Source organism: Thermobia domestica, chromosome 3, assembly GCF_964235325.1.
Source record: "Thermobia domestica chromosome 3, izTheDome1.hap1.1, whole genome shotgun sequence".
NCBI lineage: Eukaryota > Metazoa > Arthropoda > Insecta > Zygentoma > Lepismatidae > Thermobia > Thermobia domestica.
Genome location: NC_137456.1, coordinates 33001441 through 33016869, shown reverse-complemented (window position 1 = coordinate 33016869; position 15429 = coordinate 33001441). Strand labels below are relative to the sequence as shown.

General features: G+C 37.1%; 1 protein-coding gene across 1 annotated transcript in view; it reads left to right on the top strand.

Moving 5' to 3' along the window:
• Positions 1 to 10372: 10372 nt before the first annotated feature.
• The window catches only part of LOC145681730 (glycine receptor subunit beta-type 4-like), a 73311-nt gene continuing 68254 nt past the window's right edge, over positions 10373 to 15429 (top strand). The window contains exons 1-2 of the mRNA XM_081753340.1: positions 10373 to 10472; positions 11684 to 11751. Coding sequence (XP_081609466.1) covers positions 10373 to 10472; positions 11684 to 11751 — 168 coding nt within the window. The remainder of the gene's footprint in view (positions 10473 to 11683; positions 11752 to 15429) is intronic.

Here is a 15429-nt window from a genome sequence, read left to right as displayed (position 1 = left end):
ACATATATAACACATGTCAATTACTTAAGAACTACTGTAATTCATTTGCAAACTTCTGACAATATTCCCTCATCCTCGCAGGATTTTGTACTCTGTTATATAGTTAACGTCACGAATTACCTAATACGCGCGACTTACGTCAATTCGCAATTACGTAATAAATCTCGAAAATTACAACCACTAGTGAGTATGAACATGTTAGCCATTGCAGAATAACAAATTTCATAATAGTAGATCTAAATGTAATTTTCCCCACGGGTTGGCATCACTGAACTGATGCAACTAGACACACTCGAAATTTATACATAATTTCTTTCATAGATGGCACTACATGCCGTGAACGGCTTGTTATTCCGGAGACTCTTGGAAACAGGGACGCACTGACCTTGGGGATCCACCAAGTCCACTCCCAACCCCCAAATTTAGTAATTCGACATATATTTGTACACTTTTTAAACAAAACTATAATTGCTGAGCAGAGAAATAATTGATGTAGCATAAATATTTTAATCTTACTCTTCATCTACTCTTTTTTTTTCCTCAAAAAATAATCTAGTTCTATTATCTCTTCTGAGAATCTAGATGACAGCACTATCGTCTTTTTGAGTGCAGAATAAGAACGGTTCAATACTACATGACATAGTGGCTTGGATTCCCCCAAACTTTATCCCTCTCAAGAAAAAGTTCTGGGTGCATGCTTGCTTGGAAATACTATCTTATACAATGAAAGGTGTTAAAAGGAATAATCACTGAAAAAATTAAAATACTGCTAATTTTACAGAAATTATGTGATATCTTCAAATAGATAAAAGATAATCGAAATGTGAAACAAGACCATCCTAGATAACATTATTTTGCATGAGATACCCTTATTACGAGTCACCTAGTAGCTTTCCGTTTGCAACCATTTATAAACGCGAAAATAAATACCGATTTTCTAAATGGCTGTAAATCGAAAGCAGATAAGTGAGTTGTGATAACGGTATCTCATGAAAAATTATATTGTCTAGTAAGCTCTTGTTCCACTTTTCGATTATCTTTTATCTATTTGAAGATATAACATACTTACTGTAAAATTAGCGGTATTTTAATTTCACCGTGATGGCCCATATTATATCAAAGCTCTAATCCATTTTTCTATGTCTTAATAGTAGCTTTTCAGCATAGTTGCTTTATATCTTTAATATTCTTTTCTGTTTATTTGACTCTGTTTATCTATTAACTTTATTCAAATCTGTGAGTTTCTGATTCTGTATTTTACATTCCTTCAATTTTTTATTAATTTCCCCCCTAACTTTCATAATCTATTCTGTCTTTCTCTTTTCTCTTCTCTTTCATCTATCTTTCCTTTTTCTATCTTGTTTGCTTTCTAGCTTGCTTGCGGTAGAAATTACGGAACAAGCTATGTTAATGGATGACTTGTTCACATTACCTAATAGCTACAATAAGGAGAAACCACCGTGGAAAGGGGGTAAGTATTTTAATACATTATTAATATTATTAACCAAGAACTACTATATCTATATACGCTGCTCGATAGACTGTTATTATGTTAGTGTATATACATCAGCACTGCCAATATTCAGAAATGATGTATCTCTTCTTCCATACTTGAAACGAGACCCTGGAATAGGAAGGGTGTCTTGATGCTTGATTGTTGTCTGTCTGTTTCTTAAAGCTTAGTGAAGGCTATATTTGAGACGTAGTCTACAGTTTAAAATGGAATCTAAAAACACCATAATGTGTTCAATGCTCACCCATTGGGGATCGAATCTAAAACCACACAATAAGCGGTGCGCACGCTTGCTACTAGATAAACGGAAAGAACTAGGTGTCCTAATGAATAATCTTCATGTTCTGGTAAACGTAGTTAAATTACCAACAAAGTAAAGAAGGTCGAACTCGGGTTTACTACATGTTTATGTTGATCGCTAGGCGGCCAACGAAGGTGTGGACGACTGAATCCCGGGATAAGTCTCTACCAGGTGCCAACGACTTTTTTGGAGAGCGGGTAAAGGTCCAGGCCTGCTTAGGATGGGAAACCCTCTTAAAAGTCAGATAAACCACAAAGTGCTCAAATGCTAGTAGATGTGGGAAAGAAATAAGAATACTACCATATGATTTTTTTTCTCAGAAGGGACAAAGAAGAAGAATAAACACAATGATGGTTCTTCCTAAGGCGAAACATTCCGGAGATAAAATGATCCCTTGTTCAGATCTCTGAATCGGGACTTCGGGAAATATTATCAAATGAGAAATTATTATTATTATTAATAACTTTCATATCAACATAGGAACCTAGAACGAACTTTACGACGTGCGGGTAAACTTGAACATTTAAAAGCGGAAATGGTTAAATGTAATGTGAACAAAATGGGTTTGAATGAAGCGCGATGGTCAGAAAAAGGTGAGGCAATATCCGGAAATTACACAATATTCTATTCGGGTGGCGTTAAGGCCGAGAATGGTATCCCAATAGCACTTAGAAACGAAATGGAAAGAAGGAAAATCAAAGTGGAATGTTACAGTGATCGCTTGGTGTCTGTAAAGTTAAGTGCAAAACCAGTAGATATTGTGATAAGTGTATACACAGTGTGGTCCATAAGTTCCCGGACTGAATTTTTATACCGCTTTCTTACTAACGCTATTTGTAGGATAGCGTATAAATTACGTAGTATTAGTTCTACGTAACAACAGCGGAAGTCGACTTTTGCGTAGTTGCAGTAGTTAAAAGGTAAGACGTGTGATTCACACCACTGTTGTTTGTCTGTGTCAAAGCATGAAATGAACGAGGAGAAACAACGTAAAGCGATTAAGTTCTGTTGTAAAGCCAATATGTCTTCAACAGACATGCTAAAAACGATTCTGGAAGTTTATGATGCTGCAACACTAAGCCAAGCAACCGTTCCTTAATGGCACAAACGGTTTTGAGAGGGTAGGGTGTCAGTAAAGGAAGGCGACCGTAGTGGTCGGCCCACAACAACTCGAATCCATGAGAATATCACCGTCGTCGCAATCTGGTCAAAGAAGATCGAAAAGTAATGCCTTAGTTAATATTAAATACACTCAATACCGAAGACACTGGTTTCACGAATTTTAACCGAAGACTTGAGAAAACAGAAATGTGTGCAACATTTCTTCTACAGTTTCTGGCTCAAAACAAATCGTAACCTTGCATAATCTTTTTACTCTTCAGTTCTGTCGCTGGCCGGTTATTTTCTTTCCCCAAGGTGAAGTGGCAATTATAGGGTGAAAAATTCGATACCATCAGGTGATTCAAAAAGCTGTGACCGATCAGATAAACAGAATTCCCGCACAAGAGTTTTCCAAGGTCATGAAAAAGTTGAAAATATGTGTTTAGCAGTTCATTGCTTCAAATGGAGCATATTTTCATATACGAGCCTTCTCATTTTCTTTCAATGACCCTAGTCCTGGAACTTACGGACCGAATTATATATGCCATCAACCCCCGAAGATGACAATGAAGAAGGAATAATATATGATGAGATTAATGACACATTGCATCACGAGGGAAGAGATAAGGTCAACGCCATAGTAATATAAGATTTCAACAGGGTAATTTGAGAAGGAGCAGCGAGTAAGGTGGTGGAACCATGCGGATTAGGTAGAAGAAACGCGCAGGGCCAGATTCTTATCGGTGTCTATGGGCGACTTGATATAGTGATGACGAATACGTGGGTTTAAGCAGGGGTGGATTAAGGGTTTTGGGGCCCTGAAGCCGACTATTGCAAGGAGGCCCTATGTAGCAAATAATTCCAGCGCATAAATTTTCTTTGCTGCCTTCCACAGCCTCATAGGCGTGTCAGAACACCGAGAACTATGATGAAATATTTTAATGTGCCCCAAGTTTGCAATAATTAGTTTAATTACATTAATTATTAACAGTTAAATGCTATTATACTGCAGTGTAACACATAAATGCCAAATACAAGCTAAATGGTCAACAGTCCCGGCCAAAAAAAAAAAAGTAAAAGAAAAAATCATATACAGATAGGTAAAGCTGTACAAGGCTACATTGTTAGAAAAGTTTTCTTCCTACATTTTTGCTCTGCAAAGGATTCTATTATGTCATTAAACGACTTTGAAATGACAGAAATATTTCAAAGGAATTGTCATCACAAGCTAATAATTTGGTTTGTAATAGAGGCCAAAAATAGCTCACTCCCTCACAAAATAAGTATCGTGAAGATACTGGTGGGAGATAACTTAACTCTAGCCATACCACGAGCGTAGAAAACGGAAAAAATAGCGTGGGTCTAAAGCTTATAATATAATAAGTTGATTGCTATATTTTAGTATTAAAGATATGGGTTTTTTGAGGCGCCCTGAGATTGGAGTCTCTGGGGCCTGGGCTCCATTGGCTCCGCCCTTAACCCTTTATGACCCGAATTAAATATTAATTTGAATTTTAATATATATTTTTCGTATTTCGGTTCTAAATGCGTACAAGTAACCATTAAATCGATCGATTTGATTATTATCATCATGGGGCACGTGTTTACACTTAAGGGACTTTAAAGTCCCGTCAGGCAGAAACGAGTTAACATAATAATTGTAATATATTTTTAGTTCGGATGTCTTTATAATCATAAATTTTAGTGTCTTAGGGATATAATTAGAAGCAATTGTTAATACTATGATCATGATTTATTGTTTGTACCTTTACATACAATTTCTGATTTTTCTTCTTCATACTCTCATCAATACATTGGTACTGATCTGGCAACCTTAGTTTTTTGGAAATTTGCATTCAATGATGTAATTAATGGTCTAAGTTTGTATAATTTGTCTTTGTTATCAGATGGAATAGCCAAATTGTCGTTCACGTGCATATTGGACAGTATTTGTATCTTTCTCTTGTCATTGTCTGAGACACAATCGGCACTGTTAGATCTTGGTCGGTACTCCAATAATGACACGTTTGCGGTAACCTGTGATAGCCAAACAAAAACTGCGGACCAATAAAACCATACATTTCTTCTTCTGTGATTGGTTTCACTTTCCTGTTGAGTTGGTGAATGTACAAGTTGCTTTAAAAAACAACATTATTAACAATTTCGCTTGAAAAAATTTTCAGAAAAACGTCTGTTGTAGAAGAATCCGGCAAAAAGTAGTTACGAACTACACCCCAAGATAACGAAAATATTGGAACAGTCGTTACACTATCCTGTTTTTGAAAGTTTCTTACTGTCTTTGCACTTGCCACATCAACATCACCACCATCATCACTATTTTCTCCTACTGTAGATGGAACTGTCGGAGGCAACGCTGAAGAACCTGGATTGTCTGATACAGTTTCCAAGGAATTGACAGTTTCCTCCTCTACCTCACCACTGCTACTGTCTTCAAATGGAGTGTCTATTTCAAGATCTGATAGAATATCCTCTAGAATATCTTCTATTTCCTTATCGTCGAGGATTCTAGACATTATTCCTACAAAGGAGCCGAAAAACATAGTTACGCAATATCCGCACCTTGTAATATTTTCCAACATTGAAAAAGCACTAAAGGCAACACGACACCAGGTGATACAAGGGGTTTGCATACCCGTCCTGGCATATTTGAGGCAACGAAATGAGGAATATTAAGTATTTACAAAACATTTTTCCTATTTAGATATTACCGGAAACACATTTCACTGCAAATAGAGCACACTATTTATAGCCCGAAGAGGTAAATCCTGATGCCGCCTCTGCCTACAAGCCTGACGGGACTTCTGGGTCCGCCTGTAATTTTACCCCATAATACGCGCAATAATACAAAAACTGTTAAAATTTATATTTGTATTATTTATACTATACCTGATCAAGTAACAAAAAAATCCACGAACGTCTGAAGCTCCAAATACTACACAAAAACTAGACTAAATCAGAACACACTCGACTACGACTCACAAATAAACAGCATGCTTCAAACGCGCGAAATTGTATATGTCACACATACACAGCAACGCTCGTAAACAGCTTGTACCATCTTGTGAGCGTTCCTTGGAGTTTCTGAAGAAAGACTTGTTAGTCCCGACAGGTTGCCGGCAACACAAGGGCTATTACGTAATAGGAAACGTAACCTTGAAACACCGGGACTTACACGTCCCGACAGTCGATAAAGGGTTAATCCGCTCCTGGGTTTAAGAAAAGAAAAGCCAAGCTGTACACGTGGAAACGTCCAGGAAAAAGTTGAAACGCTATCAAATCAATTGCATTTGTGTGAAGCAACGTGTGGGGAATAATGTACGAAGCGTGAAAACACGATCAGGAGCAGACATTGATTCGGATTACAATATTCTAGTGGTGGAAGTGTAAACCTGATTAGAGTCAATAAAGAAAAATCGAAAATGAAACATAGAGCAACTAAGAAGTATGGAGAGTGATGTGAAAGAAAAGATCGGAAAAAAATTCTGTGCAATTGGCGATATGATAAGCAGTTTACACAATAGCAGAGAAAGCTTAAACAGATTCTACTCAAACTCACTACTAATATTCCACCAGAACATCGGCAGGATGGAAAGAGCATCAAGAAAACCATAGCTAACTGAAAAAAATGAAATGAAATCTTTGAGTTTTACGTCCCGCGGTTATGCCGGTTAGGCTAAAGGAGACGGTGATTATGAGAAATGAATGAAATGGTGGAATGAAGAAAGTGGGAGGAAACGGGAGAACCCCGAGAAATCCCACGCACACGGTGTTTGTCCACCACAAAGTTCACTTGGCGGGAGCAGGGTTTGAACCCGGGACCCCATGCACCAGATGTGAACGCTCTACCACTGAGCCACCGCGGCCCCATAGCTAACTGAACTAATTCCTAAGATGGAGGAACGCAGAAGGGCGAAAACGACAGACATAAAGGAATACAGAGGGGTTATAATGAATTGTAGAGAGACGAACAAAGCAAAAGAAAAAGTGAAATGAAATCTTTAAGTTTTACGTCCCACGGTTATGCCGGCTAAGCTAAAGGAGACGGTGATTATGAGAAATGAATGAATTGGTGGAATGAAGAAAGTGGGAGGAAACGGGAGAACTCCGAGAAAACCCATGAGCACGGTGTTTGTCCACCACAAAGTCCACACGGCGCGAGCTGGGATCGAACCAGGGACCTTAAGCACCGGAGCAAAGTAGAGAAAGAGGCGGAGGATAAAGAAAGAGTACCTAGTATATTGAAAAATAAAATAGTACAAGCCATCAGACATGTGACGGTGGAAGGCCACTGAAGACGACGATGTACCAGCGGATTTGCTTAAGAGATTACGAGACAATGCAATGAAAGTACTGTCTTCACTTATTAACAAGATCTACCTACGTGGAGAATGGCCAAAGGATTTTCTTAATGTTACAATGATTGCATTACCCAAGAAAAAGAAGCAAAGTGCAGCGATCACAGAACCTTTAGCCTTATTGCACATACTGCAAAGATTATTACGCGCACATTGAATACGCGACTGGAAAGTAAGATAGGAGAGACGTTCAAGGAAGAATATGTTCCTCACTGTTAACAGTATTTATATCACCGTTAGGGAAAACGAAAACAATCTGTCAAATTAACATTGTATTTTTACATATATAAGTACATAATAAATATAATATTTATTACAGCTGAATAAAAACTATGTTGCAATTAACGACATACCTGTTAACGCCATAACAATTATATTTTCTCTAAAATTGCGCAGAATAATTTACAATTAAGCATGTCATTTTATACAACTCATGTACAGGATGACCCATAATTATTAATATGATGTTTGATCCATTGTAGTATTTATAATTCTGGACAGAAAGTTTCGATATGGCAACACTGTGTAGCCTGAGAGTGGGGTACCGGTCACTAGACTTAGAACCATAGTGTACAGGGTGCGTTCACAAAGTTTCAAGACTGGTCTCAGAATAGCAAATGTATTACACATTTTTGTACAGACTGTAAAGCAGGCCTGTCCATGAATTGGCTCCCGGAGCCAAAGCGTGAGCGGGCACGAGCGAAGATAAGAACAGGTGAGCACAGGTGCTGCTAGCTTCGCTTCTTCCACTGCATCCGATAAGTGTTGCCAACCACACATGATGGCAAAAAACCTATGGCCAAGCCTGGCCAGAAATTCGCACGATGATATGCATTGAGCAGACGCAAGCGTGAAATGTGCAGGTGTGCTCTCCCCCTCCCCATTTCGAAAGCAGTGACGCGAAAACACTGCAGGAAATAAAATTGGTACGTTTTTTGGTTGAGGAAGACGCATGATAGAGGTTACAGTTAGCGTTGAAGTAACTAACAAATGAACAAGAAAGAAAGAACGAAAGAAACTAATATTAAACATGTCATCTTACAGACGTAAAAACGACTGCAAAAATCGGAAACGAATTGTTTCAGACCTTTTTAGCTTGCTTACACAATTCGTGACGTTGTATTACATTAGCACTCGGTCTGTAATTTGTCATTTGCTTCACGTTTGCTAAGTTGTAAACGCCTTTCGTTGCTAGATTGATAGGAGAACGACGGGAGGTTGAAAATAATAATAATAATAATAATAATAATAATAATAATAATAATAATAATAATAATAATAATAATAATAATAATAATAATAATAATAATAATAATAATACGCATTATTATTATTATTATTATTATTATTATTATTATTATTATTATTATTATTATTATTATTATTATTATTCGGACCAAAGAGGGATGAAAATGGGGATTGGAGGAAATTCATAACTAGGAATTGCATAGTTTATACCGCTCACCTAACATTATTAGGGTTATGAAGTGTAGAAGGCTCAGGTGGGCAGGCCATGTAGCCAGAATGGAAGAAATTAGAAACGCTTTCATAATTTTAACTGAAAACCCAATTGGAAGAAGACCACTAGGAAGACCTAGGCGTAGATGGGAAGACAATATTAAGATGGATCTTGCAGAAATAAGAGTACAGAGTAGAAACTGGATCCAGTTGGCTAAGGACATAAGTTAGTGGAAATATTTTGTAAACGCGGCATTGAACCTTCGGGTTCCATAGACCATAGAGTTAGTTAGTTATTATTATCTAAAAGAAATGTTCAAATGTTGTTAAGAGACAATTACACAGAAGAACCGAGTTTCGACCAAACACTAATTTGCCGGAAGGAAATTCCAGTGCAGTCCAGCCTACTTTAAGCGTTATCCGTGCAACCCACGTTTCATGTTCAAGACATTGGGAATAATTGTTCGTATCATTCAGTTGGAACGTTTCCTTTCGAATTTACGCTATTACAGTAGACCTACGCTATTACAGTAGGCCTACGCTATTACAGTAGGCCTACAACATTGTGACTTTCAAAATCAGTCAGTAACTATCGAAGAAAGACAAGCGTGTAGCTTCAGTCGTTGAAATGATTTAACATTCTTTTTCACTTTTAACAAGCCACCGGCAAGCAACCAGCCAGGGACAATACATTTTTCCTTATTAAAAAGACACTCCTTGTTAAAAAAAAAAAAAAAAAAAACTAATTGCAGTCACTAACGTTCACACTTAAAAATGGAAAATCTCTTTGGCTCTCTTAATATTTTGTTTGATTCTTTGCGATCAAAGTAACTTTAAAAGTGGAATAAGAAATACTATTCTTCCTATTGATAGTGTAATAGTCGCTTCTAATCTCCACAACCAACCCCTTGCTAAGCCTATTCGTACACACATACATGCATAAGCTAATTTTCTGGAGATATACTTAGATAATTACAAACAAGTGCTACAGTTTTTTCTTATCAACAGATTATCTCTTTTCCTAAAAAGCGAAACAACATAATATAACAAACCCACACTCGGATATAACAAACCCACATCCCTCTTTAACAAAAGGAAAGAAAAAAGAAGGAAAGGAACGTACATAGTTTATCATTTGATTGCTGTTACAAGTTTGTATTGTCTATAGTTAACGGTTACCACATTGTAAAAACACTTTACACTAAATGGCAATCAGTTACCATACATACTTTTTTTTTTTGGTAAGCTAGTGATTACCGCCAAGGTTGACAACACTTCCGCTCCTCTAAGGACAAAACCCGAAGATCCACGAAGCACGAACAATGGTATTTGCTCGTAGAATGCTCGTGAGCGTTCACGAGGAGAGTTTCCACTATCTGCTCGCCGTGGGCAGGGCTGCTGTAAAGAGACCTCGTCGAAGTCGTGTGGAGCGCTGGAATCGTGTGGAATCGTTCCCCTTTCAGGTCTTTCTTGGTTCGGGGGAACAAAGCAAAATCACTGGGAGCGAGGTCAGGGCTGTAGGGTGGATGCGACAGTGCGGCCAAGACCTGAAAGGGAAGCAATTCCACACGATTCCATCGCTCCACGCGACTTCGACGAGGTCTCTTCACAGCCTTGCGCGCGATGTCTTTCAGGGAGCCTATGAACAATGGAAAACACGCTGGCAGCGGTGTGTTGATACCCAAGGGTCATATTTCGAAGACTTTCAGTTTGCTGTACAAAAGTGTGTAATACATTTGTTATTCTGAGACAAGTCTTGAAATATTGTGAACGCACCTTGTATGCCAGACAGGATAAACGAAACATTGCCGAACCGCTGGATTGGTCGATGTTGGTCTGTGGAAACTCGATCTCCCGATTTGCACCACAGACTTTTTCTTACGGGATGTTTTAAAGGACAAATTGTATCAACATCACATATGCAATTTGTTTGAACTACGGGAAGCTATCACAGAAGAGTTAAACAGGATACCAGTATGGATCTGTCAAGCTGTTTGTGATAACGTTGCTCTTCGTCTTTAGGTATGTATCGATTTTAATGATGTATGGTGGACCATGTCACAGAAAACAGAGATTAAAATTTTTGTAAGGAAAGTTATCGGAGTAATATGTTTATGTTCAGTTTTATGTTCAAGTTACGTTGCTAGTTTCTTTACTGCAGTCTTTGAAACATGATATACATAATTTTGGGTCAACCTGCATGTCTCATCTTTTCTGAACAATATTAAACTTTAAAAGTAAATAACTGACTAATTAACTCTATGGCCAATGGAACCCGGAGGTTCAATGCCTCGTTCACAAAAGCTCTCCACTGACTTCTATCCTTAGCCAATTGGATCCAGTTTCTACTTTGTATCCTTATTTCTGTGAGGGCCATCTTAATACTGTCCTCCCATCTGCGCTTAGGTCTTCCTAATGGTCGTTTTCCGATTGAACTTCCAGTTAAAACTTTGAAAGCGTTCCTACTTTCTTCCATTCTGGCTACATATCCTGCCCACCTGAGCCTCAAAGACTTAATGACTGTAACAATGTTCAGTAAACCGTATAAATTATGTAGTTCCTCTTTATGAAGTTTCATTAGTAATACATAGTTATTTTGAGCTATTTTTCATCAACCATACTTTGTACTGTTATCTTGTCGCTGTCACGATGAAAAACTAATAGTGAAAAACTTCGATACTTTCACCTTAGTTGCTAGCATGGTTGTCGTACAGAACCAAGTTTTAGGTTTTCAAAAAAATCGATTTTTTTTTTCGAAAACTAGACATGACACTCCTATATCATCTTTTTCAGTTTCGTGATTTCTATCTTTTAATTTACATTTCATCTTTGAGGATTTTTTTTTCGTGACACGGTAATATTTAATATTGTGATTTTTTAGTATTTGTCTTTGTTTTGCTAATTTAATGCTTTGTTTCTCTCTCTCTCTTTTAGGAACCCCGGTTCAAGTATTAATGAAATTGGAAGTGCTACGTGATCTTGAAGTGAACGAAATGGAAGGGGTAAGTACAAAGAGACAAATGAAGTTGTCAGATTAATGTGTGAATTAATAATATAATATTATGAAAGAGCTTGTTACAGAAATAAAATACGTGATAACTTTTCATGAAAATATATTTTATAAACTCCTTTTCTAAGTTAGACATTGTAAAAATTTTGATATTTTTTTTTCTTGGAATCCTTTCTTTTGTGTGTGTGTGTGTAGTTCCTAATAAGTAAAAATTTGGACACACTTTTCTTCTAATCCTTTCTATTTCGTTTCTGTAGTTCCAAACAGGTAAAAAATTTGGATAAGGTTTCTTCTAAACTTTTGTGTAATTGCTAATAAGTGAAAATTAACCAAACATAAGTATGATATAAAGATTAAGCAAAACTTCTCAATTATTGGGAGAACAGTAAATAAATTTACAGCTCAATTATTATTATAGGCAGAATTAAAAGTGGATCTGAAAAGGTGGGGGGGGGGCGATAAATAGCGGCATGACTTCACGCCGTTCCCCCTGCCTATCTTTGCCCATTGTAATGTTTTAGGAACTGGGGGAACGCCGTAGATACTTTTTCGAGGTGGGGGACGGCATACCCCGCATTCACCCACACTTTTACCCCTAATTATAGGCAAGAATCAGTTTATTCTTTACAACTTTCCTTGCTCTATCATAGTTTTACTGGGAACACTTTCTCCCTCTTTATATTCCACTGCTAACCCTATTCCAGAGAGTATGATGTTATCATTTTTAGTCAGTGCTATCTCTTGAGGTGGACGACTAATTGTTTACAAGAATAATGTATTAAGTCTTCTTTCCTTAGCCTGTAGCCAGTAATGTCAACCTGAAACGTTTAAAATCCCATGTCGAGAGACAAAGGTTTCCATTTTGTTCTTGAATTTCTCACGTTCTACAAAATATTCAAAATTTATAAAATTCAAAATTTATAAAATATCAAAATTGATGCTACACTCTATGTCACTCACTTTCTTGAATATACGAGTGAATTCAGATTTTCTATCTTGATCACACAATTTATGGATAAGTAACTAAGAAAGAGAGATTTAAAAATGTTGACGAAAAGTCTCAAGCACATTTTGCTATTAGAAATTAGTATTCGCATCATGCACTTGTATCGTCGTAATCTTCGATGGAAAGTAACCAAAACTCGATAAGACAAGCTTCTTTGTCCAGTAATTTCGTGTGGAAAGTTTTGGAAGACGGCTGTTTTCCGTTTGGTATTTTCTAAAATACCATGTTAACAAGTTTCATGGTGGTTATTATTATTATTATTTTGAGATTCTCAAGTCACTGTATAAATCACTTCCATATTAGCATACATTTGACAATAACAAAATTTGACAATTAACACTGGTTTTGCGTTTATTGAAGTCCCATTAATTTAATCCCCGCCCATAGAGAAGCGTATTGGCGTCGATTGCATAAATGTATGCAAAATCCCATATATGCTGCCAATTTCTACAAAAATTTCCTTTTTTTTCTGGAGAAACTAATGTCAAAAAATCCCACAAAATGAGATTTTCCCACGGGATAGCATCACTGCTTGTAGCGTTCAAATGTGTAAATTTTTACCGATGTGATTTCTCTCAGGAGTCACTTTGTCACAAGGAATAATAAAACCGCAGAAGCATAATCAATAAAGAAGTTTACCAGCAGCCGAAGACCTGAGTTCAAATCCAGTAATGACTGAATTTATTTATCGTTCTACTCTTCTTCCAAAGTGGCTGATAGATTATGTTCAGCCTCTGTAAAAGGGATTACGTAGGCAAACTCAGGATAAATGAGGCCACAGTATACTGGTTACTATACTATCTTCTTCTGTAAGTGGCCAAGTAAAGGCTAGTAACAGTTTCTACGTAAAAAAAAAACAAACTTCATTAGAATATTATTTTGCGTATAACAAAGTTAATTCACACATAGTGTGCCGTTCCCATGCCGTGTCCCGTCCGTACTGTGGTCCACGAAGTACATGTCGTGTTTTGACAGACTGCCTTCTAGAGAAACCATCCCGGTCGTGGCTCGTCGACCGCGATACTTCGGCTTTCTTCGGAACACACGAATCACACGAACAAAATCTTTCTTCTTGCAATCCATCTTGAGAAATGGTGTAGGAAGCAGTAACAGGACGGCACGGCACGGAATGGGATGTGTGAATGGTGAATATCACTCGGATGGAGCATGGAAGGAGAGCACAACATCCCACGTGTGAATCAGCTTTTAGGAGATAAAGGTCTGTATATCATAAAGTATATTGTATCAGAAAGATGGATCCAATTTCAAAACTTTTTGTCATGCAAATCAAATAACATAATTATACAAGTTACAATAGTTTAGTGAGCAGTCAAGTTTGGCTCACTATATAGTAAGTGCTCTATATGTCCTCCATCTGCCGAACGGCAACATCGAGGGAATAGCTGAATTCTTCACAAACTCTCCGAAGACTTTTTTTTTCACTGAATTCACTGCCGCTATGATTGTGTTTCTGACGTAATCCGTATCAGTTCATAATGGAAGCTCATGAACATAGTCTTTCACATAATTCAAGAATCGAAAGTCATACAATCTTATGTGTGTGAACCTTAGATTCCACGAGTTCTAAGTCTTCGAGCCCCGTATGATCTATCCAACATTGAGGAGGATGTTATTTAAAAACTATCGAAGCTACTGCTGCTATCAATGTACTGATGCTCCGTCTTGCAAGAAAATTAAATCGTTGACATCTTCATTAAGATGTGGTAGAAGTTAGTTTTCCAGCATCTCGATGAAGGTGCTAAGCCTGTTTTCAGTACGGTCTGTTTTCAAGAGTCGTTGGTACCAAAAAAACAATCTTCTTAGCTGTGAGCGAATTAATCATAAAACTTCGTCTAAATGCATGCTTCATTGCAGTTATGGAGTTAGTCTTATGCAATTCCAGAGAAAAGAAGGCTTTCTGTAGCGGAGTCACCATTTCAAACAAGAAATTTTTCTCTATTACTTAACAAAATCGTTTACATGTCAAAGCAATGAAAATTCAGCGCCAGTTATTCGGCTGTTACTGCACTCGGAGAGACATCTAGTGTAGGTCATTAAGAACTATATACGTTCCCTTTTGAGTTACCTACATGCCCATTAAGGTCGACTCGTGATTGCAGAGCATTACACCTCTAAACTTGGGTTAATCATTTTTGATACAGTGTATTTTACTAGCTTGTATAATAAGTAATGGTCAACCCCCATACCAAGTCTGGTACAAATTGTGTGAATTCAATTTAACTCATATCATATATAGTGCCTTCACATTGATTTTGCAGGTAAAAGGTCATATGTGAAGCCTTACTTCCACATGGAGAAATTGTGAACTTTTCCAAATGAAAATCACAATTTTACTTTCACGAATGACCTAAATGCTAATTGCATTTTAAATTCTAAATAATCCGCATAACGTATAAGGAACAGAGAATTCCCTCGATTGTTTCATATTAGTTCTTTTTGTCTTTTCTAATTTGGCGTATCCATGACAGGTAAGAGGATTATCTTATGAGAAGGAACAGAAGAAAGGTATAAAGCAATGAATAGATTGTAATATTTTATTCAATACTTATATCGTAATTAGTATTGTCTCTTTCCACGAAATATGCCTTTTCATTTCTTATAAAATGATATTTGTTTTTAATATTCCAAAAGCTGAAGCCATAT